This window comes from Salminus brasiliensis, chromosome 7 (assembly GCF_030463535.1).
Source record: "Salminus brasiliensis chromosome 7, fSalBra1.hap2, whole genome shotgun sequence".
Classification (NCBI taxonomy): domain Eukaryota; kingdom Metazoa; phylum Chordata; class Actinopteri; order Characiformes; family Bryconidae; genus Salminus; species Salminus brasiliensis.
In genome coordinates this window covers 21,226,784-21,251,082 of record NC_132884.1, presented here as the reverse complement: position 1 = coordinate 21,251,082, position 24,299 = coordinate 21,226,784, and the positions used below count along the sequence as shown (strand labels likewise).

The 24,299-nt window shown below is 40.1% G+C and overlaps 1 protein-coding gene across 1 annotated transcript in view; it reads right to left on the bottom strand.

Annotated features, from left to right (window-relative positions):
- Positions 1-23,624, bottom strand: part of rab6ba (RAB6B, member RAS oncogene family a) — a 109,239-nt gene extending 85,615 nt beyond the window's left edge. Inside the window, exon 1 of the mRNA XM_072684107.1 lies at positions 23,383-23,624. Within this exon, the coding sequence (XP_072540208.1) occupies positions 23,383-23,452 (70 nt within the window). The 5' untranslated portion in view covers positions 23,453-23,624. The remainder of the gene's footprint in view (positions 1-23,382) is intronic.
- Between the last annotated feature and the right edge of the window lie 675 nt (positions 23,625-24,299).

Genomic DNA, 24,299 nt, shown 5'->3' with positions numbered 1-24,299 from the left:
TCTCTCTCTCTTTGTTTCTCGTTCTCTTTCACAAACACACATAGCGTTCCCCGTGGCTCCTCTGATAGTGAGTGTTTTTTTTTTTCTGCCCCCCATCTGAGCCGAACAGAGAGCATGTGCACGTACTAAATGTGGTGATGGATGGGAGGCATGTTTCTTTTGCATAAATTTGACCATCTGACAGTGGTCATGGAGGCCAAGGCTGGATCTACACACCTGGGAGCATATAACAGCAGGAGGAAACACATTACAGTACTGCCAGAACGTGGCTTAGACCAAGGTAGATGATACTGTCAGGTACGATCAAAGCAGTAGAAAAAAAACCCACTATGCCATAAATAGAATAACAGAATTTGAGAATAACAGAAATGGATGATAAGCAAACACAAGCATACATCCTCTCCAGACTCTGCCAGCAATTAACTGTCATTTCTATAATCACGTAATCTATCTGATTTAGTCATTTACCTGTTCGAGCTAGGAATCAATAAGACAATTCTTTTTCATTATCATGAAAAATTAAATGACAATATGCTTGTGAGCATATTAGTACTGACCAATTACTTAGTTTTATTACAAAGAGACCGTAATTAGCCCTGTTTAACTGTTCAACTATTTAGTACAGCACAGTCATAAAACATTGATTAGCTTCATGGTCCTTATTACAAATAGGCAAAATGTATTGAGCATTTTAAGTTGCAATGTTTGTAACTTTGGTTGGGGCACAAAATGCTCAGATGCTCAGATTACAAGCCTTTTTGCTTTAGAATGAAACATGTTGACTTTCCTTTTATGGTGGGCTCATGAAAAAAAAACTGACAAGCTTTGCTTTTATTAGCTCATTTATGGCGACACAACAAATCATAGTAGCTATGTAGCATAGCATAGTCTAATTACAAATTATTTTTAAGTCGTTTCAGTGTGGCTGTTTAGTGCGTGTATTTTCTGCTTAGAGAGAAGACCAGTATAGATGGAATGTCGGTTTATTGCTCAAGTGCTCTGGTCCAGTTCAGGTCCAGTCTAATCTAACTTTTTTTCAGAGACCCACATTCTTAAATACCCATTTTATCTCATAGGTTGCACCAGGTGTTGTGCCAGGTTAGACTGTTAATAGATTAATGTTTTTTTTCCCACAAAGCCCCAGCTTCCTTGCCAAACTTCCTGCACCTATCTATCTATCTGGGATGTAAATTTTGGGGCGCGTAAATGCAACGAGACAAAACTCTGATGTAACAGTTTTGGGGTTTTGGATTCTGTCCGTTTTTAGCTTTGTGTTGGTTATGCCAGGTTTCCTTTTGAATAAAGGGACATCAGTCAGTGTTTGAGCTTCACAATATGTCACTTCTATGTACTCATTATTGAACCACGGCAACATAAATACAGCTTTTCATTCTAGGGCTTTATATGTGGCACTTCTAAAGAATCTGTTCCAATAAAAAACACAAAGTAATGGTATTAGTATATTATGACATTGTACTTGAGCTGCAGCAACATGTGATCTCTGCCTTCAGACTGCATTGTCCCAATTTCTAAGTGAAGAAAATTTCTCTCTGGCCTTCTTCAGATTCCTTCTGACAGCAGATTCCTCAAACTGACCCCTCCCCACCACACTACGCTTCGGAGTTACACTTCGCAGCTGTGGAGGGCACAGCAAATGAAGCAAGAGGGTATGAATGCATGGCTAAACTTCGGAATGCCCTTGTCATTTTTCCAGCGGGAGGAGGGAGCCGCTGTCCCAAGGACTAGCCATGTGCACTGTTACCACTTCTTCCACCTTTCACAAAAGACAGCATCCAACCTAACATCCTCTAAATGTCCTTCTCTTCCTCCTGTTTCCCACTACAAAGTTGTCACACTTCACCACCACCCATCTCCTCCCAGTTCTCCCATCTTCTCTTCATCCTACCTGTGTTTATCAAGGGGGTCCAGTCCTCTAGCGCAAAGCAGAAGCCTCCCAGATCTCCAGGTCTCAAAATGTCCCCCCCTCCTACAGTCATACAATCCTTTCCCTCACATCTGAATAAGAGGATTCTGTTACTAGAACTACAGAACTAGCCCTCAACATGGCGAAGCCTCTGAAGGAATGTAGCAGCTGCGATGAGACTGGGAGTGTGCTTCTATCCGCATTCAAAGTAAGTTCTTTCATCAAGCAACAAAACAACAGAAGCCATGTTGTCCCCTACGGTTCCTGGTGTATACAGCAATTTATCTGAATGTCCATGGCTATTCTATAAACATTACTGAACATTTGTGAGTGCTCTGTGGCTTTGTCCACGGGATCCAAGGCCCAGATCAGTCCCCACAGTCTGAGGCCCAGGCGTGGGGGACAGAGTGATAGTTCATTATGCTGAGGGGAATGCTGTGTATGCACGGATGAAGGATGTGAGCGGCAGCAGGGAGGCCAGGAGGACTGCAGGCCCCGCTGGCTCCCTGACAGAGTGCTTCATCTGGGGAGGTGAGCAGAGAAAGACACAGTAAATACCCGCAGCCAGCAGAAAGCACTGAAGCAGGACGCAACCTCACACCGGGGAAACGGCAGCTCCTACTCAGCGGCACAAGACGCCACTCAGCTGCCTGAGCAACAAGAACACTGGCTATAATAAGAGCTTTGACTCCAAAGATGTACAACAGAGGCTGCTTCCAATTGTAGCCTGAATGCATTAGGCAAAATGTTAACCAAATTTACATGAGACGTAGACGGAGTCCTATATTTCGTCCATTAAGTAATGGCTGCCCAGGGACAAATAAAATGCAGTATATTGAATTGAAAAAAATCTAAATCAAATTATAGATAAAAGAGACCTCTTTTGTCGAGTGTATCTTATAGAAACGAGTACAGACAATAGTACTGGTGGAAATCAGTGTTCCAATGTCTTATTGTTATCTTCCTTTCTCTGCTTGTTCTGGTCTGGTAAGAACTGAGGTTGTGTGGTATCCATTTTTTTCATACTGCCATACCAAAAATTGGCCCAAAAAATGATCAAATACAAAAGTCTAAGTGAACAGATCAAATACTAAGTGAACACTGCACACAATTTTAAATCAGTCATTCAATAAATGTTAAACCGTCAGTCTGACGACAGCCGCAAACGTTAAACTGCCCTGAATCAGAAGAGAGAAGCTGGTTAACACTAGCTTAGTTAGCAGGATAAGCATCTGATAGATTTAGATACGTTCTAGATTTAGATAGATCTAGCGGGCTAAACACCGCAGCACAGACTGCATACCAAATCACAGCCCTCTGCAGACCAAATCACACACGTTTGGAGGATATAGCCTCATGTCTGAGAGCACAAAGACGAGTCTTAACAGTTTTCAACCGTTGTGAGGCACATTTAATAGACTGGCTCATCCCGATTTGCCTCCTCTCCCTTTTCAACAAGAAACTATGGTGGGCTTATCTTTCCCCACCTGTTTTTAGAGCGTGACATTAACTGTCAGGGAGCTCCCACCCTGTGGCTCGCTAAAATGCACTTGGGAATGAGCTTTTTGCAGAAAATAAATTAAAATTGAAATTTAGAAACTTAGTAGTAGTTTATAACCCACAGGAAAGCCTGTTCAAGAGGGTTTACAATAGCTTTGACTATACACAAAATCCCACTAATATAGGTCTAATGGTTAATTTGCTTAATTACAAGAAAACCAATCCAGTTATGTAAATAGAACCTACAATATTGGTTACAAAATGAAATAAAATATTTGCCCTTAATCATCCAATAACCCACTGGAACACCTTTTCAGGACTGTATGTTGCAGTTTCACTGTGAACTGCGGCTTCCAGAACCTCCGAAATCTCTCTTGGAACTACACTGCATCATTCCTTATCTTTCAATGGAGAACTGATCCATATATTCATCCAAATATTCATTGAGTGAAAAATATTTAAAGGCGTGACAGTTGCCCTTTCCTGGCTCTGCTTTTTCCGAATGTTCCTTTCTCCCTTCATCTTTTTGGGTGGGATTATGGATGGGAAGGCTGGCGAGGCCCTGCTGGAGATCAGGATCAAGGCCCACTGAAGCGTGCAGCATATGTACTGTGCTGAGACCTCACCGCTTGCTATTCAACAGCATGAAGCCAGCTTCCTCCTAGAGCATGACCAGCCCACCAGCTCTGAGGGGCAACACATAAACCCGCTCGGCTAAAAAGAGAGGCCGCACTAACTAATATATATGCTGGGGATTTCACAGTTATGATTACAAAGAGTACACAGGCATATGCCAGCTCATTTTCATCGCTCAATAAACGAGCTTGCCTCCGCCCGTATCTCGTATTTCTGCAGAGCAGTAATGCAGCATGAGATTTATGAGAATCAGTGAAAAGCTCTCCAGCCTGGTTCATACAAAGATTTTAATGAAGGCTCTTCCCTGAGGCTTTTAACCCGTGAACATGGAGAGTTATTATGGTCATTTGGCTATACTCTTCAAACGTAATTATGCTAGTCAACTGCAAGATTAATCACCTAATTAGTTAGATAAGGAATTACATTTATATTTGATTAACATTGATTAACGTCATTTTCACACATTTGTTTTGATGTTAACCCATGATGAACGCATGGCAAAATGTAAAGTATGTTTTTTTCACTCATAATCATAATCATAATCAAATACATCTTCTTTTGCTTTATCACCACTCGATTGCCACATAACCTCTCTTCTGCTTGCTTCAAATAACAGGCTTACTGATATCAGGCCAGAGGTCAGTATGATCCATAGGCATAGAGCCAGATGAGAAACAAACCTGCCCTTGTAATGCAGAGTACTCCAAACAGTACCAGGCCGAAAGCAGGGTCTGTGAGAAGAGGATAGTGGGGGGTTTATGGCTTATGATCAATTATACACCCCATTACTGGACAGCAGAGGGAATCCATAGCACATCAAAGCAGCCAGAGAGCTGCATCCCCTGATCCATCTAATACAGCGAGAAGCAGCGAGGGGAGACGTTGAAGTTCTTGAGGTATCTTTAGGGGCTGGGAAATTATTTCTTGCTCTTTCCACAAATAAAAAGTTCAGATTCACACACATAGGGTTGCTTTGTTAGTTTTAGATCTTGTTTATATCTATGTATTTTGTATAAAATAAATGAATAAATAAACATAAAGAAAAAATAAGTGGCTGTCAGAACCTTGTATCTTCACAATTGCAGAATGGCAGAAGAAACTACCTCAAACTTAACTTTACTTAATTGTCAATAGATGTTAATGTAAAAAGGTTATGTTGGTCCATTAATCATGAAAGCCTGTCAAAATGTAAAGGACAATTCAAATTAATATATTTAAATAATGTCAAAAAGTGAAAAAATAAAAGGAGGGATGCAAGGTTTTACATGACAGTGACAAATATATCTGTAATAATATGTATGGAATAGGGCTGGACGATAGGGTAAAACGTCTATATCAAGATATTCTTCAGTCATTTCTATCAGTCAATTAATCATGAAATTTACAGATTCAAATTACGTAAAAATTTTAAAACAGCAAAAAAACAGAAGGTTGTGACGATATATATATATATATATATACATATCATGACACACTTTACTCTCCAAGTGCATCAATGAGCCTTGGGCACCCATGATCCTGTCGCTGGCTCTCTGACCAGGTACTGACCAACACAAACTGGAAAACACATGCTATTTTGGTGCCGTTTCAAGCGTCTAGCCTGACTGTTCACCTGCTGCCTAATATATTCCACCCCCTGACAGGTGCCCATGTAATCAGATGATCAATGTTAAACTGCAGGCTGTATCAATAACGTGTCCACAGTAGCCATGTTGCATCAAACTCTTTTTTTTTTTCTCGGGTGCAGCAGATGGGATAGCTCTATTTACTCAGCAGCTCCTTGGCCCACAGACTCCATTTCTGCATGGAAGCAAAATGTCACAGCTCTATTTACCAAAAAGCAATGAGCAGGACTTCCCATAGCACCGCTAATGCATTTGTATTCCAGGAACAAAACAGTCCTTTCTACCTCTCTTCTCTTATGAAGTGATAGAAAACTGGGCCTGATTTTTTTTAACAGCAGCAAATGTCAAGTCAAAGAGAGCAGAACACTTGGAAAGAGCTCAGCTCCACTAGGCTGAATCCTGGGTGTGATTGTGTCCGCTGCTTTCCTGCCAACTCATCTCTAAGCCCGTCATATCCTTGCCCTCTTCTTAATTGTGTGGGGCAGGTTCATGAATTATTGCAGACAGAGACCTCTCTGTCATGGCTGAGGGCCATCAGAACCACACCAATCTGGCACAACAACAGAGGTAGGATCAACCAAGGCAGTGTCTCCAGTTCTTCTGCTAGGATTTATTTGTCTATTTGAGCTACTGGTAGTTTGTTGAGGACGGCTGAAGCATTACTTACCCAGTGTCTGCAGTAGGTATGGACATAGGTCAATGTGACTATTGTTAGACTTTATAAATAATTTCTTAGAGAGACATGCAGGTCTAGTACTGCCCTTACTGATTTTACAGTTACACCGGGCGCTGGAGTTGGCTGCCCACCGCTCTGGGTGTGTGTCTGTACTCACTGCCCCTAACACATGTGTGTGTGTGAGTGTGTGTTCACTACCAGATGGGTTAAATGCGGAGGACACATTTCGCTGTACAGTGTACACTGTTCAGTGACAAATACGTGCACCCACCTACACTATAGGCAATATGTTCCAGTATTTTATTGTTATTGTAATAAATTCCATCACAATTTGCTTTTCTGATCATATCACTGACACTGTCAGTACTTTAACGTGACATTTTCACCCTTTTCCACAGATAACAGTTTCTGGAGTCTTCATGGAATGTCTGTCTCATGTTCTGGTCAAAATTCAAAGATCCACCACCACAGCAACCATTCTCACCCCATCTATCAACCCTGATCAGAACAGGCAGTGTGAGTGCCTCTTCCTTTAATTGATGATGAGGATGATGAAGATGATGATAAGCCACTTCTTGCCCCACCCACCATTTTCATTACTCCTATCAGCTACACAATTCCTTAGACTTTACAATGTAAGTTTACTCTCATGTGTCCTTGATTGCACTAGCTAGCTAATGTTTACTTCACCTTGAGTTCACATTTCTCTTTTTCTCTCTCTCGCCATCTCTCGCTTACTTACTCTCCCACATCAAAAATAACTGCCTGGGTTGTTATTTAACAGATTGTGGACTAGCAGACATACATTCCATGGTATGTCCCCTTTAAAGATCACTGACCAGTGGCATGTCTGACTAAAAAACATAAAGTAACTAATGTAAGGGCAATAAGACAAATGTCTTTTTATAAATCATAATACAAATGTCACTTTAATGTTTTGAGAATACTGTAGATATTAGAGCTGCACATTATTGACATTGTAATATTTTGTCGTTCTGTGATATATACATTGCGATATTACACAATACAAAAATTTGCACCACATTTCTCCAGAAGTCAATAATACAACAGGTCATGATATTAATAATGAATTCTATGTATCCAGGATTGGAGTAAAATAATCCTTATTGGGCAGACTTAATCTGCCTCTGGTAAATGTCAGAGAAGATTAGAACAGTGTGAACTTTCCTCTTGTATCAAGCAAGTTGTCAAATGATGTGTACGATTTAATTTGCCTTACATGTCATCGCATGTCCCGTAATGTGTCTATTGCACATGTGCACATTACAATGACGATGCTGAAATGAAATACTGTGCAGCCCTAGTAGAAATTGTTAGCACTCAAAAATACTGACCAAGTGCTTGATTCATTAACATGTATGTGTAAAAATAATATGATACATATTGTGTTTTGGAAAAATGTCTTAAAAGTATCATGTTTGTCATTCTCTTTTTGTCATTAGTCATGTTTAACTGGATATAATCTAGACTAGTGCCAGTATTGGAAGGTAGTGAAAACTAGGAGTGGGCAATATGACAATACTGTATTGTATCGTGACAATGTTTTTCTAAGCATATTGGGGATGCTATCAGTGCTTAAGGAACACTGATCAAAGGCACATTTCATTACAAACAGTGTATTTGGTCTGATTTAATTGGATGAAAAGCAGCATGTTATGAGTAAAAAATCACCCTGTACGATTACATGTATCATCATCATTATCGTGTATCGTAAAAATGTCTTTAAATATTGTAATATAATATTTTTACCCTATTGCCCAGCCCAAATTTAAAAATTTTAAAATGCACATCAAATTAAGGCATTAATGTATTAATTGTTTTTTCTGAGTAGGTTATAGAAATATAGAACAAAGTCTGCAAGCATTCAGTTCTCTCTATTTTCACATTACACCACAGGCTAATGGTGCCACCTCATATCACTGCTGAACAGGAAAGAGTTGTGACAGCGCAGTCATTTCTGCTGGTTTCATGTTGGTGTCAGCAGCATTGTGTAAAAACTCGCACCACGTGCTCAGCGGTGCTTCAGCCTAAAGAAATTATAACTCTGAGCAATTCCAGTCATCATTCACTTTTACTGTCATTGTCTTATTAAGTGGTGACACATAATCCATAGTTTAATTGCTGAAGGGCTGTGCTATTAAAACCATGCTGAGGTTATGTGTGAGCTGCATGGAGGCCAGAACGTAAAGGAAGAGGGGAGTGTAGCTGAAGAAAAACTAACATTCATTTGTATCGACTAGAACACAATTCATATGTAGCACAGCTCCAATTATCCACAAAATGGCTGGCTGGTCTCTTAGCCTAAGAAAGGCATTATGGGACATCTAAGGCCAATGAATCTTCCTCTTTTAAGACTATGGAATCTACAGACAGAAGACCTTCACTGTTTGGTTACTGTGTTGCTGACCTCAACCTTGCAATCAATACTACAATCAATAATAGCTGGGTTAAGAACAACCTAATTCTGGGTTTAATTTCTCTTATATAGATGTTGTTTCTAATTCCTGGGAAACATTTGGGTTGAAAAAACTACCCAGCAGTTCTCACAGTGCAGGCTTGGTCACCAAAGGTCAGTCCATTCCTATATTAACCACTTCACATACATGAGCATTACTGTAGAACACACATGGCCCTTTGCCATTTGTTTTTTATGGTCCTGAAGTAATACCTACCTGAGCATATTTGCCATCTGTACTGGGGATCAGTGCCAGTTCTTTGGTTTTTTATTCAGTTACCAGTAAGATATGAGTCAAATTTCTTACTAAATAAATCCGTAACCATTCGCTCCACATGTCTGCAAAGTAGGGGTGGCAATAAAACAATGCATTGTTGTTACACTGATTAATTACATCACAATGCAATTTTCTGAGTACAGGCCTGGAAGGTGGGGGTATCATACGTCTTGCTAAACTCTTATTTAATGTCGATTTACTGGCGCACGTACAGATTTCAGGGAAGGGTCTGTGAGGAGTAATATTGAGACCGCTTCACTAATGACTTCTGGAGGCCTGAGACCTTTTCTCCCCAATCTCCACCAATCCTGCACCGAGAAACAGCCCCAAAGGAGTTCAGGTAAGCTCTGAGTGATGTCATTTATCAAGTTCCACTATAAATAAACTTGGCAGTGATAAATGCAAGGTCCTTATTGCTAAAGTGCATCTGCCAGTTCCGACATTTGCATTTCCTTTGTCAGTAAGACCACTGAGGGGAGATACGCAAGGACAAGCTGGAGGTCAAGACACTCCTGTTGATGGTAAAATAATACAGTTAAACAATGGAAGGGTGTTTCCTGTCTTGCATTTGTTTCACATTTGGTGACTTACAGTACAAATATTGTATCTTTATATGACAATGAACAGAGTGAAAGTCATCACTGCTGTTAAAGCAAGACTGTGTAGCCTTTTACCCTCAAAATAACAGCTTCAGAATCTCTGTGATGCTCCACTGACTTGTAATAGGTAGAACAGCTGCACGAGACCTCTCGTAATGCTGTAAAACCAATTAAATTTGTGTAAAGGTTAAATTACCTTATATAATAATTAAACACTGATGCAAAAGGTTGTAATACTCAAATATATCAGCGCCCCTGCTTCTTTCAATTCAGCTTGTCCACAAATGCATGTGTACACCTGTCCATGTAGCTAGGCTACAGTGGGCCACAACTGTAGGGGGAGTCCAGGAATAAAAAAAAAAAACAATTCTGGAATAAAGCTGCTTTGAGCATTTCAATTCTGAGATTCTTCTGGGCGAGAATTCTTTACATTATTAATACTATTTTTTGTATTTTTTATTCATTTATTTATATATAACTAAACAGGCATGGTTTCATGTTGGTGTCAGCATCATTGGTTTAAAAACGTGATGATGGCCTGACTTGTGCAGTTCCAGTCATCATTCACTTTTACCGTCATTGTCTTATTAAGTGGTGACACATGATCCATATTTTAATTGCTGAAGAGCTGTGCTTATTAAACCCACACTAAGGTTATGTCTGAGCTGCATGGAGGCCAGAAGAGCTCAGCTGGGACTAGAGCAGAGTGAAGGAGGAGGGGAGTGTAGCTAAAGAAAAACTAACATTCATTTGCATTGATCTGAACACAATTCAAATGCAGCACAGCTCCAAATTATCCACAAAATGGCTGGCTGGCCTGAGAACTGCATTATGGGACATCTAGAGCCAATTAATCTATTTCTTTCAAAACTACAGAATCTACCTCATGAATTATAGCGAGACTCTTTGGCTGCGGTGTTGCTATCCTTGACCTAAAGTACAGTCTAATATACACTCTAATATTAAGTGTAGTGGATGTCACTGGAATTATATTTCATACAGTACATTAGTCTAAAGCAAAGTCTAAATTTCAGGCCTCTTTTAGCACACTCACCAAATGTGCTGAAATTCAATTGTTTTCAGAGTGTACAGAGCATACTGAAGGTATATTTTAGTAAGGTATAGTCCTAAAACAGCAAAACAGCAATGCAGGCTTCACAGCAAGACCTGCACACAGAAAATTTCTGAACAAACAAAAAAGAACCCAGTTCTGGGGCCCATTTTGTTTTAAGTGATTAAAGAGAATGAAAGAAGAAAAAGGGAGAGAGACCAAGAGAGAGAAAGGGGGAGAGGGAGAGATGCAAAAAAGATGAGACAAAGAAAACTTGCCAGTGAATCTCATTAAAATGCAAGAGGAGAACCACTGAACACTAAAAAAAGAAATGCAAGCACTATGAGAGCAAGAGTGTGTATTTTTGTACGTACGTACACACAGATCCACACACACCTCTGTATTTGACTGAGTATACTACCATGCAAGCAGACTTGTGTGAGACTAGCCCATCATGTAAGGGTGATGTATAATTAAACAGAGATTCCCACTGCAGAAAAGTCTGTGGAAGCAGGGTAAAAGGTGCTCAGGCATGAGAGGAAGATGATTACGAGACTTAGGCCCCGTCTATGATAATGTCAAATAGCCTTAGTAGCCTTTGTCTATCCAATTACTACCGGTAGGCTAATGCAGTTTTCTGCTAATTCATGTAAAACCCCTGAGAGGGGTTTGCAGAGTTATGCTTGCTAGTTAGTGACTGTGCACATAAACATAATGATAGCTATACCTGGGTGCACATCTAGTTGACAGAGCTTTGGCGCTTCTTACAACCACAGTCTCTCACACGTTAGCAAGAAATGGCAAAGCCAATCCTGTTTAGCTATGTGGGTTAAGAAGGCGGGACTTCTAGTATAAAGAACGAGATCTGTTAAATGTTGGTGTGGTGGCTTGACGGGCACACTGACAGGCCGCTGTGATTTCATTTGTGAATAAAATTATTGCTAGGGACAATTCAGTAGACGCTGGATATTGGTAGGGACCGTCTTTACCCAATTCTACACCATTGGCTGTGTCCAAAACACTTTTTTTAAAATCTTCTGAATATTTTAGTTGGTAAAACACACTGATAAAGAAAACTCTCTTCATAACAAGGCATAGAGTCCATACAGTCGTCATCCTGTTAAACCTCCTATTAAAACTTTCCAAAGGTAAGCTGGAGAGGTAAAGCCATACATTTCTGCTCAGGACACACCTTTTTATGTGCATTGAGGAAATCTGTAATGAACAAAAAGAATGATTTGGCAGTGAAATAGTATGAAATTATGAAGAGCTAATGGGTGAAATACATTCAGGAATGTATGATGGGGAAACATTTGAAGGGCAGCAAGAAAATACAATGAAATTGGAAAAGGCATTTGGAAATTATTCAGTTATTCATATTCTTAGCCGCTTCTTCCTGGTCAAGGTCACAGCACACTCAGAACCTATGCAAAATCATTGGGTACGGTAGGAATACAAAAGTCTTTACCCATAAACAATCGCCATGTTGAGTGTTACTTCCATTCATATTTTAACCAGTGGCCAGTCTCCTCATTTATAATGGCTCTGGGAATACCCCCGGAGAGGTGGCCAGTCCATCAGAGACTAACGCACTCACACCTAAGGGTAATTTAGCAAAGAAAATTCACGCACCATGTGTGCAATTACGCAGCAGGTGGGCAGAAACCAGAGCACAGAGGAAACCTACATGGTCACAGGGAGAACACACCGAACGCCTCATAGAGAGTGACCACAGAATAGATCGAACCCTCAATCCCAGGTTGCTGGAGCTGCGTGGCACACACACATTACTTGCTGCCCTTATTTTTTGTAAAATAAGTGATGGAGAGCTGGCTTTACATACAAAATTAATCTCTATAACCATATGTCATGATTCATTTTGTATTGTACGCCAATATTTACATTTTGGTTCTGTTTTATATATATATATTTTTCATTATATTTGTATTAAAATTCTTAAAATTTCCACTTCCTAACTGCCACTTGCATTTACAAATGTGATTCCAAATGGCCTTTTTCATTTCTAGTTGTATTGTTTTTTGATACCTGGAATTTTCAAGTGTTGACAGTAAATATTCATGTTAGTCATAATAACAAATATCCTTTCAAAAAAAAGTCATTGGCATGTTTGCATCAGTATTATTCTGTACACATCAGGCTGCCCTAAACTGCAGAGCACGCTCTTTCACAGGCCTGTATTAGAAATAATTGTCCAAATGTAGTTGATTTGCAATTGCCATAGACTGTAATGGTCAGCTTAGTTCAGCCGCTTCGCCTAATGTTTCTCATGCATCAACCCCTCCCCTCTTTTTCTTTTTAAGCCAGTAAAATAGCCTCCTGTCTGACCCCATGTGCTGTCTCTTCAGTTTGACACTAGTATTAAATACATGATGAGACATACAGGACTGTGCAGAAGTTTTAGGCCCCTAAGCACATTATAAAATATCAGTAATGACAGTGTTTTGGCTTAGAATAGATGTAAGCAAACGTACCTACAGAAAAAAGAAAAAAGAATTTCAGAATTTCATTCTGAATAGAGTACTTGAGATCTTGTGAGAACAGATTTCTCCTGGAACAAAGCAGGTGTTGGATCATAACTATAAATGATATAAGACTGCCATGCAGCGAGAGCTTTGGGGATGTTTTAAAGAACAACCTTTGGTATGAATGTGGTTTATATATATATATATATATATATATATATATATATATATGTATATAATTTCGACAGATGCTGAACCTTTTTGCACAGTACTGTACACGCAGGCAAGAGAGGGAAGCGGGTAAAAATTTTAGAAATTGAAGAAAAACTAAAGCCATGTCCCAGAAGACACATGCAGTCCATTTTAAAACACTATTTTAAAATAAATAAATATATAAACATGAAATATTAAAACAAAAAAGTCTTAAAAGTTGCACAATGTGGCTGTCAGTCACTGGATTATTCAGAAGGAGTTAATGGCTCAGGAGGGTGAATCAGGGATGTGGTCTGCACTCTAATCTAGGTATGCGGTTCAATAGCCAGTTAGTGTGGTCAAGAGAACACTTTGGGCTATTTGATACACGAATGGTATTTGAAGAATGTAACTCTTTAAGCCAGGGTTCTTCCAAGGTCGTGGCAGTGGAGGGTTTAGTGCGTTCCCTGCTCTAACACCCTTGATACAGCTGGCTCAGGGGCATGAGAAATACACTCACTCAAGCAAGTGAGCAAAGCAAACTGAAACTGGAGGGAGGTGACAATCTCGTTAAACAGCAGGGGACACTTTCAATATTCTTCGATTTTCAAATCCAATTTGTTAAAGCTTCCAGTTCATCACACTTCTATTTCCATATTTTTAACGGTTGTCGTCTAGCTAACCGTAACTTCTATCTTGGTTTATGTAATTTAAATTACACGTTTACAGGTGAGCTTTGCACGTATGTTCAGTTGCCTGATGCCAGACAGGATTGATTACGGACCTCGAATGAGTAGTTCTGGATTTCCTATCTTGAGATTAGATAAATAAGGATAAGATTTAAATCTTGAAGAAAGATGTTTGTGTTACAGGGCTCAGGGATGTGGCCTGCTTCAGTCAGGCTTAATCATGGGTTTAATTCATCAAAGCCTGGGGTTAACAACATAATAACAAGATGTTTTTTAGACAAAAGACTGGACTATTCACAACAAATCCTCATCAAAAAATATTGTTGCCATCATGCAAAAACACAAAATGGCAATTTTACAAAAGAAAGAAATACTCTTCTCAACTGTCAGTGGAGGTCAATGTAAACATAAATAAATAAATAAATGAATATATTTTTAAAAAGTCATGGAGCCCATTAATCATGACATGGTGATACAATGTAAAGAACTGGCAAAAAATAAAAAACTGGTGAAAATTGGCGTGACACTGATGACATTCTACTTACAAGCACAAATCAGGACCAGAAAATTCGCTTGTTTTAATGAGCTGCAAGTAAATGATAAATAATATATAAAAAGACAATCTAGGGGTTATAAAAGCACTAAAGTAACTGTTCAGTTACTAGCAGCCAATACTGCAAAAACAAAAATCAAAAATTAAATGGAGGGAAGTAGTTGTATCCTGACTGTTATAAAGATCCAGACTAAACATTCCAGTGAATCAATGGGCAGAACAATCCCGGGCGAGAGCGTGAGTACAATGCAGGTTTCACTTGCTGGTTGATTTGCAGAACCAGCCTGGAACTGTAGCCTGGAGAGATGCATATTGACATTTCTGCCTTCCTTCACAAGAGGCCTGTGAACTGATCACTGTGCTCAAGCCAGTGAGTCAGCAAAATTTAGCAGGAAACACGGCGTCATCATTTACTGTGCTGTGTTAGTCCAAGAACTAAGCCAGGCAACCGCTGTACGAGTGCTGCAGATTGATGAGACAAAGCAATTAGGTTATGATGGCAATGGATCACTTTAGGTCGACTTGTTTTGGACCGTAGGCTGCCTGCTGTCTGAGTGCATAAGTAAAGTGATCAGTGTGAACCGTTTTCGCAACAGCCTTGTTCATTACTCTGAGCCAGGAAGTTGGCAAAAGGCTGCTTTCTCAATGAGAGAAGGCTTCACAGACTGCTGAACAACAACAACAAAAAAATCCCCATCTGACTTGCCGGCCAGCTTTAAAATCCATGGATTTAGCCAAAGAGGCTAATTCTCTCTACATCCATGCCACAATGTAGAGGACAGCCAAAGAATTAGCAATGAGAGGACAGAGGTCTAGACGACTCATTCTGCATCCTTCCTACTTAATGGGTACAAGCTCGTCCTTCTCAGCTTATCGTTTACTGTGTTCCACTCGCATAGCAATGTCTCAATCCACACACTATGTCCCAACATTAGTGACAAAATTCAATGACATCCCAATTTCACGGTGGTGCTGCAACTGAGCACTAAAAGGAGGTATCTGTGCTTTCTGTGCTAATATGTTTTCATTGCTGTGGTAAAGATGTAGAAGGTTATTGTTCTTGTTGGATGTTTTTTCCGTAAAGTGAGCTAGCGAGCTCATTCAGAAGGCAGTCTGAATTATTAAGGGCTTATTGCTTTTTTGTCAATCAGAGTAACAATAAAACATGTGAGTGATACGTGAACTGCCTAACGTTAAATTAAATAAGTTTTACAGTTGTTGAGAACATTCTTTCATGTAACATAAAGCATCTTTTAGTTAGTATAGTAGTAGCAGACATTTACAAAACCATGTTACATTACAGAAATTCTCTTTTTTACAGACAAAATATATTATTAAAAATATTTTTCTCCTTTCTAAAATCAATCAAGTGTATGTAAAATTGCAATACTTATCTGTAAGTTTTAGTTTTTAAAATTTTTTAGGGTAAATTTCATTAGTTTTGAATTTATGTGTACACTGTTAACGCTGGCCTTGGTGTTGTAGGCTGTAAGAGCAAGTTATTTTTTTCTGTATAGCTGAGTGAGACCTTGGCTGTGTGCCACTTTCATAATTCTTAGCCCTGTTCCTTAATTGACAGTGATTGATAGCGTAATTATTTAATAAAATAAAATCTGTTAAATAACCGCATTTCTCACCAGAAACTTGTTCTCAGCAGAAAAAATGTCCAATCAATTTCAATGAGAATATTTGACTTTAATTTTATGGGTTTTTTTTGTTTGCCAGCAATTGCTGTCAGTCATTTCACCATTTTACAGTGTATGTATAAAATGGATCTAAATACATAGTTTACAAATCTAGTTTGCACTGTATTTCATCTCTTATATCACATTTCTAATCACTAGAGGAAGCACTAAGATCACAGATGACATTACATATCAATGAAAAAGCAGCAACATTACTGAGGCATCACTTAATAATAAATTAATAAAGAAAAGTAGAGTAAACAGCAGAAACAGTGGACACATTTATTTTGTCCTGGAACCTTATGTCTGGGCCACACTATAGGATATCTGGGCCAGATGACCAAACAACTAACAAAAACCTTTGTGCTGCTAGATGCACACATAACTAGCACATACCTAAAAGTCAATTCTTGTTGTGTGAGGCCTTGTTGGGTGGCTAAAAGGCAACTAAAAAGACCAAAACCAAGAATATAAACAACCGCAGACATTGCGTAGAGGCTTCAGCTGAGCAAACTCTTAACATGAACCCATTATGAGACAAAGCCTATGGATGATCAGCGGAAAAGAGGAGGGCACTCTAACACTAGAGGGTGCTCCTAAAAGCCCCAAAATGAATGAGTTCATTTGAACTCATTCAAATGAAACTACCTAACACTGACGTACATTCAAGATGTCAGTGAGTACAAAGAACCAAAGAATGCTAGCATCATATTTTAGCTATTTAATCCCATTCAATCCCATAAGGACTCATACGCGACAGCCAAAACAAAACTGCTGAAAGTAGACAAGCTTGTAAGCTAACGAAGGTGGTTACTTTCGCTAAACGTATACAGTGGAATTAAGGGCAATCAAGAGGAATAGGTCACAATGTTTGGGGTTTTGCTCATTTTAAACACTGGCTAGGACATCCATCTTTCTGTAACTATACATAATGTGTCTCAAGATAACACAATTTATCATGATTTGATCAAATATCATCATATTGCCCACCCCTACACTGGCCTTATCTGGGCTCAGACTGGTTAATGAAGCTGATGAGTATCTGAGAAGCTAAACTGAAGATTGCAGCTGGAGATCTTTTGAAAATGACGAGGTAAGAATGAAGTCTTCCACTGAGATTCCTGACTACACAAGCACAATGCAAAAAATTCAAAATAAAATCCACCGAATGACCCAGACATGTCAGGAGTCTATGGACTGGAATGTGTCTGTGTGTTTCCTGTGTTTTCCCTGAGCGGCCTCTCTCTGCGCTCCTGCTTCTGTCAGGCTCGTCACAGGTGGTAATAAATGACAGCATCTGATCAGGTGGGATTCACGGCTGCTTGGTCAGTCCCCATTATGGCCGACGTGCCTCTGATGGCCCAAACTCATCAAAATGGAGCCAATCAGAGTCCGTTACTTGCTCTTGTGCTCAGCCTCAGCTCGTCTGAAAGCAGATGGAGGAACGGAAAGGTGCCTCAGGCAATGAGGTGTGCCTTAGTGTGATAACGGCCAGCAGTAACGTTATCTCTTTCAGGCTAACTAATGCCCAGCACACGGCCTCCTCCTTCTCCTTGCCTCTCAGTGGAAATTCTTAATTCAGATGAGCCTCCTTTTCTCGGAAATGGAGATGCCTGGGGTGGGGTTCAGCACCTTGGACAGCTTCCCCGTGTCCAAGCCTTTACCAATCTTATTCCAGTCATACTGAGAGACCCTCTGCATACACTCCATTCCCCTTAAGTCCCTCTTCCCTTTTTTCCCAACTCATGTTTCACCTTTTCCCTTGTGCTAAAAATAATCACAATATTTTCCTACTATATCACAGCATCACAATATCAGATGATACTCTGTGTGTCCAAATGTTTGCAGACAGCCATTTATCCAGCATTTCTTCTGATATCAGTCACAACAATAGTGGGGTTGTTCTCTTTTGCTGCAGTAACAATCTTCTAATCTTCTGAACAGGCTTTCCACTAGACATTGGGGTAAGGATATGATTGCATTCATCTACAAGAGTATTAGTGAGGTCAGGTACTGATGGTGGATGATTAGTTCTGAACCACAAACACCACTTCAACTTATCCTAAAGGTACTGGATGGAGCTCCATTACTCTTGAGAACCAAATCCCACAGTCGGAGAGCCCGAAGCTTGGGTTTTGTAACCCTCTATTTGACATTTGTCATTAGACTCAGGTGTCCTTAGGTTCATTCTATTAGCAAGGCTTCTCTTTTGAGATTACAACTGTGTGCACAGCTGAAGGCCTGTGTCAGCAATGGAAGCACCTTAAAGTAGCTGTACTACTTCACTAATTAAAAGGGGTCTGTGGATCATTTTACGCATTACATTTTTCATTTTGAATTAATTAAGTTGACATAGCTGTTTTGACATGTACAGTACTCTTATGTAATGGGTGAGAATTGAAAAGGACAAAAATTCAGGAGAAAACATGATAAAATTATAATATTATTTTATCTTTGGGACAAACTGGCATTTTAACTTCCCAAACAAAGAAACTAATTACCTGTTTAAATAATAAGACATTTAGAGAGCTATTTCCAAGGGGTGTGGAGTGAGTAAAATGGCAAAATTATTATCTTCATACAGACATTTTCTTAAAACACAATCTGCACTGCAATATTTTGACACAGCTGAAATGCACGTTTAGAGCAAGATTTGAAAAAGTGCTATTAAAAATACTGTCATACTGCCCAAGTCTTGGCAACAACAAAACAGACCTGCTAAAATCAAAATGATGAATTGGTCCACAGCCTAGGATTGCTTGTTTGAGGAAAGGACTGCTCAATTCCAATTGTGCACCCTGTTAAATGATGTATTGTCCAGGACTACCCTTCCCCCACTCCATATTCATATTATCTTACATTTTTTACTCTTTTTTTCCCATAAACATGTCACACATTCTTAACCAAACGTCCCTACAGACTGGCCTAACAAAAGTACTGCAAGACTTGCTGATATTTCAAACCATGACTGCTGCTAATCGTTATGCATTAGCAATATGTGGAGTAATTATCAGCACTGCTGACATTAGCAGTCTGGAGCCTGCCGGTGTCAAAATGCACTATATGTGGAGGAAAATATGCATTTGTACACATTTAGCAGCAGGTACGGATGCAACATATGCTGGACCAGGCTGGAAAAAGCTAGTTGGACAGAGCCAAATACAAATATTAGTAAACGCATTAAATTATAATAATATTGATGCTAGGGATGTCTCATTCCAGTTTTCTGTCCTTTGATCTGATGGGATTTAGTGTAGTTAAGTCACTTCTTTTTTAATGAACAATCGATATAAAGTGACATTCTAGACATTCAATAACATATACCATTGTCCAACTGACCTCCCTGTAGGACTGGGCGATATGGTAAAAATATTTAAAGGCTTTTTTTTACAATACACAATATTTATTGTGAGATACGTGATTGCTGACAAAACGCAATAGTAGCAACAGATTTTTAGAAACTGCTATTAAGATTATGGCTAAAATACTTCAAAATCTTGATATTTAAAGACTTTTTTCACAACACAATATTTATCACGATACATGTAATCACAGACTAAAAAATATAAAAGTAGCAACAGATTCTTATAAACTACTATTCAGATACTCTCCCATTCTGAGTACAGTGATTTTTATTCAATATCTGCTGCTCTTCATTTAATTAAACCAGTCTAATTACACTGTTAGTAATGAAACCTGCAGCTGATCAGTGTTTATTAAGCACTTACAATATCCTCCATATGCTTAGAAAAGTATATTATTATCACGATAATAAAGTTTATCACGATACGATAAAATATCGTCATATCTCCCTGATCATTCAGCTCCCAGTTACTTTAAAACACAGCCGTGAAATCACTTCCTGTTTGGTATGGGTGTATATTGATACACACACTAACTGTTGTCTGTTGTCTCTTGTTGACCACTGATGTGATACAGATTACATAGTGTGAAAAAGTGTTTTTCGCGATTGTTCTGTTTTAAACCTGCCATAATGCAAGAGTAAAGATGTGGCGGGAGTGTATTTCCCCACATGGTTATAAGAGAATAGAATGTCTTTGTTATGGGAATGGCATGGGCGAACATGGCAGAAAACAGACGTAAGTCTGAATGAAAATGGGCTTAAACTCAGTCAAAGCACAAAAACAATGCTCATACTACCATATGTTTTCAGGTTTCACTGTAAAATAGTCCCACACTGCCCTGACTTTAAACTGTTCTTAAAAACAAAGGATCAGAACTGGATGTGCTTTAAAATAGCCAACGCCCAAGCCATTATAATATGCTGGTTTAGATCAAGACATCCCTTAATAATACTATAAGTAGTCATTTTATTGGTCTTTATTATTTTAAACTTCTCTGTCCGGAAGCTCAGTATCATTTATAGTTGTCACCTAACACCTGGCTTTGCTAATCTTATTAGTACTTGCTTATGTAAAATCAGGTGTGCTGGTAAGAAAATACAACAAACCTAAGAGGAATCTGGAACCTAAGTTTGTTCGGCAAACAAGTTTACAAAATATCTGTATTTTTACAGGTGCAAACCCACATTATGCGCCGGTTTTACATAATGCGCCTAAATCTTTTCCACAGTAGCATACACTCCAAAAACAAGAACTGTGACACAGCAGAGGCCTGTTTCACCCCTGAAGGCCAGGTTTTACATGCTCATCCTCAACTGTGCACATCGTTCATGTTGTGTTTGTGTACTCTATGCAGAGGAAATAAAGGCCATTAATGTGTGGATTAAATCTGCATTATCTCATTATCCATTAAAGCACACTCATGAAGGATTTTCTCATCCTCTTTCAGAGGTGAGTGTTTGTATGCGTGCAGATGGGCAGAAAAGAAACATTTCTCTGCAACAAAAATCAATACAATGTCTCATACTGTGCTCTCTGCAAATGGTCCCTCAAGAGGTGAAAAATAATAATAACCCCCCCTCCAAAAAAAAAAACTAAACAGTGCATCATGTGACACTGCTGCTTCCACTGACATTACAAACAGAGCTATTGCAGAGTCTATTGACTAAGCATCAAGCCTAATGGCAGGAAATCATTTGATGTAACAGGATGAAACAGGAGGCCATCCTTTACAGAATCTAAAACAGTTTTGTTTAGTGCTGCTATCCGAGGCAACATGCTGTTCTATGTCATGCCATCACACTGGAACCACACACCATCTCCACACTGCGATATTAGCCTGATCATAGAGTTGTTTGTCCTGAGTTGTTAATCCTCAGTGGCATGCCATTTACTGCACCGTCCATGTCCTCCAGATCTAATCTATCCTTTTAGCCAGGGAACAAACACTTTATTATATGTGGCTGGACCGCGGGTCTCTGAAGGCTCCACGTAACCAGGTAACAAATGTCATCTTAGTCAGCAGTAGATCAGTCTGTTGTTCATGTTTTAGACTAGCACTAACTCGTCTATTCGACACTACATTGTCAGGAATCTGGACTGACAGATGGATTTAATCAGATTTACATTCAGATCAAATTTAACCCACGTTTTACCATCTGCAATGCAACAACTGCCAAAAGGCGTGCCCAAATGAGGCCGGAAGGATTGCTTGATTTGAGTCTTACGCGCTCTAAAGGGTTCTTCAATGGTTCTTGAGTAAAGACAATGATTCTATATAGAACCAGGACAACTCAAGGGCGATCTGATGATTAAATGGTTCCTTGCCTTGTTAAAGAGTTGCTTATAGGATTTTGTGTGACAAGGATTAAGTTTAGTCTTGGACTAAAGAGTCTCAAGCTGGGTTTGGTAAACTGGCTCTACATGCTCAACAGTTTGTAGACATCTGTTCAGATCTGTAGAGCATCCAATTCAACTGGCAAAGCTTTTCTATGAAAATGAACCAAGGGTAAAGTGGAGGACTTGCCTGGACACATCCAATCACACAGAATTGCCATGTTTATACACTATCCTCATCCACAATTCCATATGCCTGCTTTTTCAGTGGCCAGCGGATTAACCCAAGCATCAGCATCAAAAAAGGGCGAGGAATTCCTCACCAGGAGACATTTCAGATGCGCCAGAGTGACCGAGGGCTTAAGGGACTAAATGACTGGAGTTGATTTATTGGAAAGTGCCTGTCCTCCTCGGCTTTATAAATCCATGAGACACAGAGGAGAAACCAATGCCGACGAGAGCTTTAACATGACTCCTCCATGTTCTTCATATGCTCAGGACAGAGCAGATGAAATAAAGGGAGAGTGCACATTTCCTCCCCCCGGAGTCGAGCTGTGTGTCCTCATCCATGGCAGAATTATTCCATTGCATGCAAATCACTGCCTATTGAGGAAACCCCTCGCTTCAGCTCCACTGATGTGAACACAGCCACTCTAGCTGATTCACTCAGGGAACAGGATTGGTGAGCCCAGCCTAACTGCTTAAGCCCAGTCAGAACCGAGCCGCCCCGATAAATGCTTATTCATCCAGACACACATTTAAAGTTTGGCTGCTATGGACAGCTGACATGGTGATCATCATCATCATCATCATCATCATCATCAACACAGAGGGGGTAAAAACATCACCCACACCATCATACACTGTGAATGCAGATACAGAAGTTCCTTCACCAACAGTCCTACTCTGGGTGTGTCTCAACCTCGCCATTATTTATTTATTTCCACATCTATTCCCCATCAAGTGGAGCAGCTCTGTTGCACACGGTACCCAGAGGGACATCATACACATACCCAAACACATCTCAGCAGTGCTAAAGCCAAGGGTTTAGCTATTATATACTCTGTACAGAATGAATGAATGAATGAAAGGAGGAAAAGCCCAGCAGAAGCGCTGCTGAGGATGGAGGGGTAAAACTTGAGAGTTCATTAAATGCAGACAGCGGAGAAACACTACTGAAAACTGGAGCGCCTGTCTCTTAAATGGTCAGACAGATGTCAAGTCTGTACAGCAAGACCCGCCATACGAGCTAAAATAACAACTTACAGAGAGCGCGCGAGAGAAAATGCCCCCAAATTCAAATTCGTCAACACTCACCGCTTTGCTCCCCGAGAAAGACGAGCTTGAATTTCCTTAAAGGGTTCCCAAAGTCATTCGCCACGGACATGTTTGGAGCTTGTTTAGTGACAGGGCTGAGGAATAGTGTGTGTCCAGCGGTTCAGGCTGCCTTAGCGGAGGGTGTTAGGTTGGGTAAAGCAGCACTCCCGCTGTCTCACCGCCGCTGCTGCTGCTGCTGCTGCTGCTGCTCTCACTGCTGCCTGTCAGAGCCTGTAGATCGTGCGCATGCGCGGTGCGCCGCCTCGCCTCTCCGTCTGTCCGTCTGTCAGCCTTTTCCCACCTGTTTTCAGGAAAACCCCGCCCCCTGAGCTGTGATTGGCTAGTAGTTCACACTAACAACTTTCCTTCTCTTAAAAATGCTTGCAGCTTTTCTAGGACTGCTAATATTGATATTGTATAATATGGATAGTATAAGACCCCCGTATGCGTCCTTTCTGACCACATCACACCGTTTGGCTGGTGGAGTTTGGCTGGTAATATAGCTAGCTATTGTACTTGACTGTTGTCTCTGTCTCCTGTCCACTGTTTTGTCTGCTGTCCTCTCGCACTATTGTATCATGCGCTGAAATATTTGGCCTAACAGTGCTTGTCTGTGCTGTTCAGCCCTGTGTTAGTATAATCACAATAAAGCTCAACTGCACTGAATGTAATCTGCGTGGGTGCGAGCTTCCAGAACGGCAGACTAGCCAATTGCAGAGCGGGAGGGCGGGGCTTTAGCGTTTCAGAACGGCAGGCTGGCCAATCCCAGTGCTGAAGGAGGGCTCGAACGATTACGGGTGTGGAAGAAAACATAGCTGGTCCCGCCCTGTATCACACATGACGTCATGGTGAATGGAGCAGCAAACCGTGGGACCTCCTCAGGCTTTCATCATTAATAAAGAAAGTGTGACCAACTC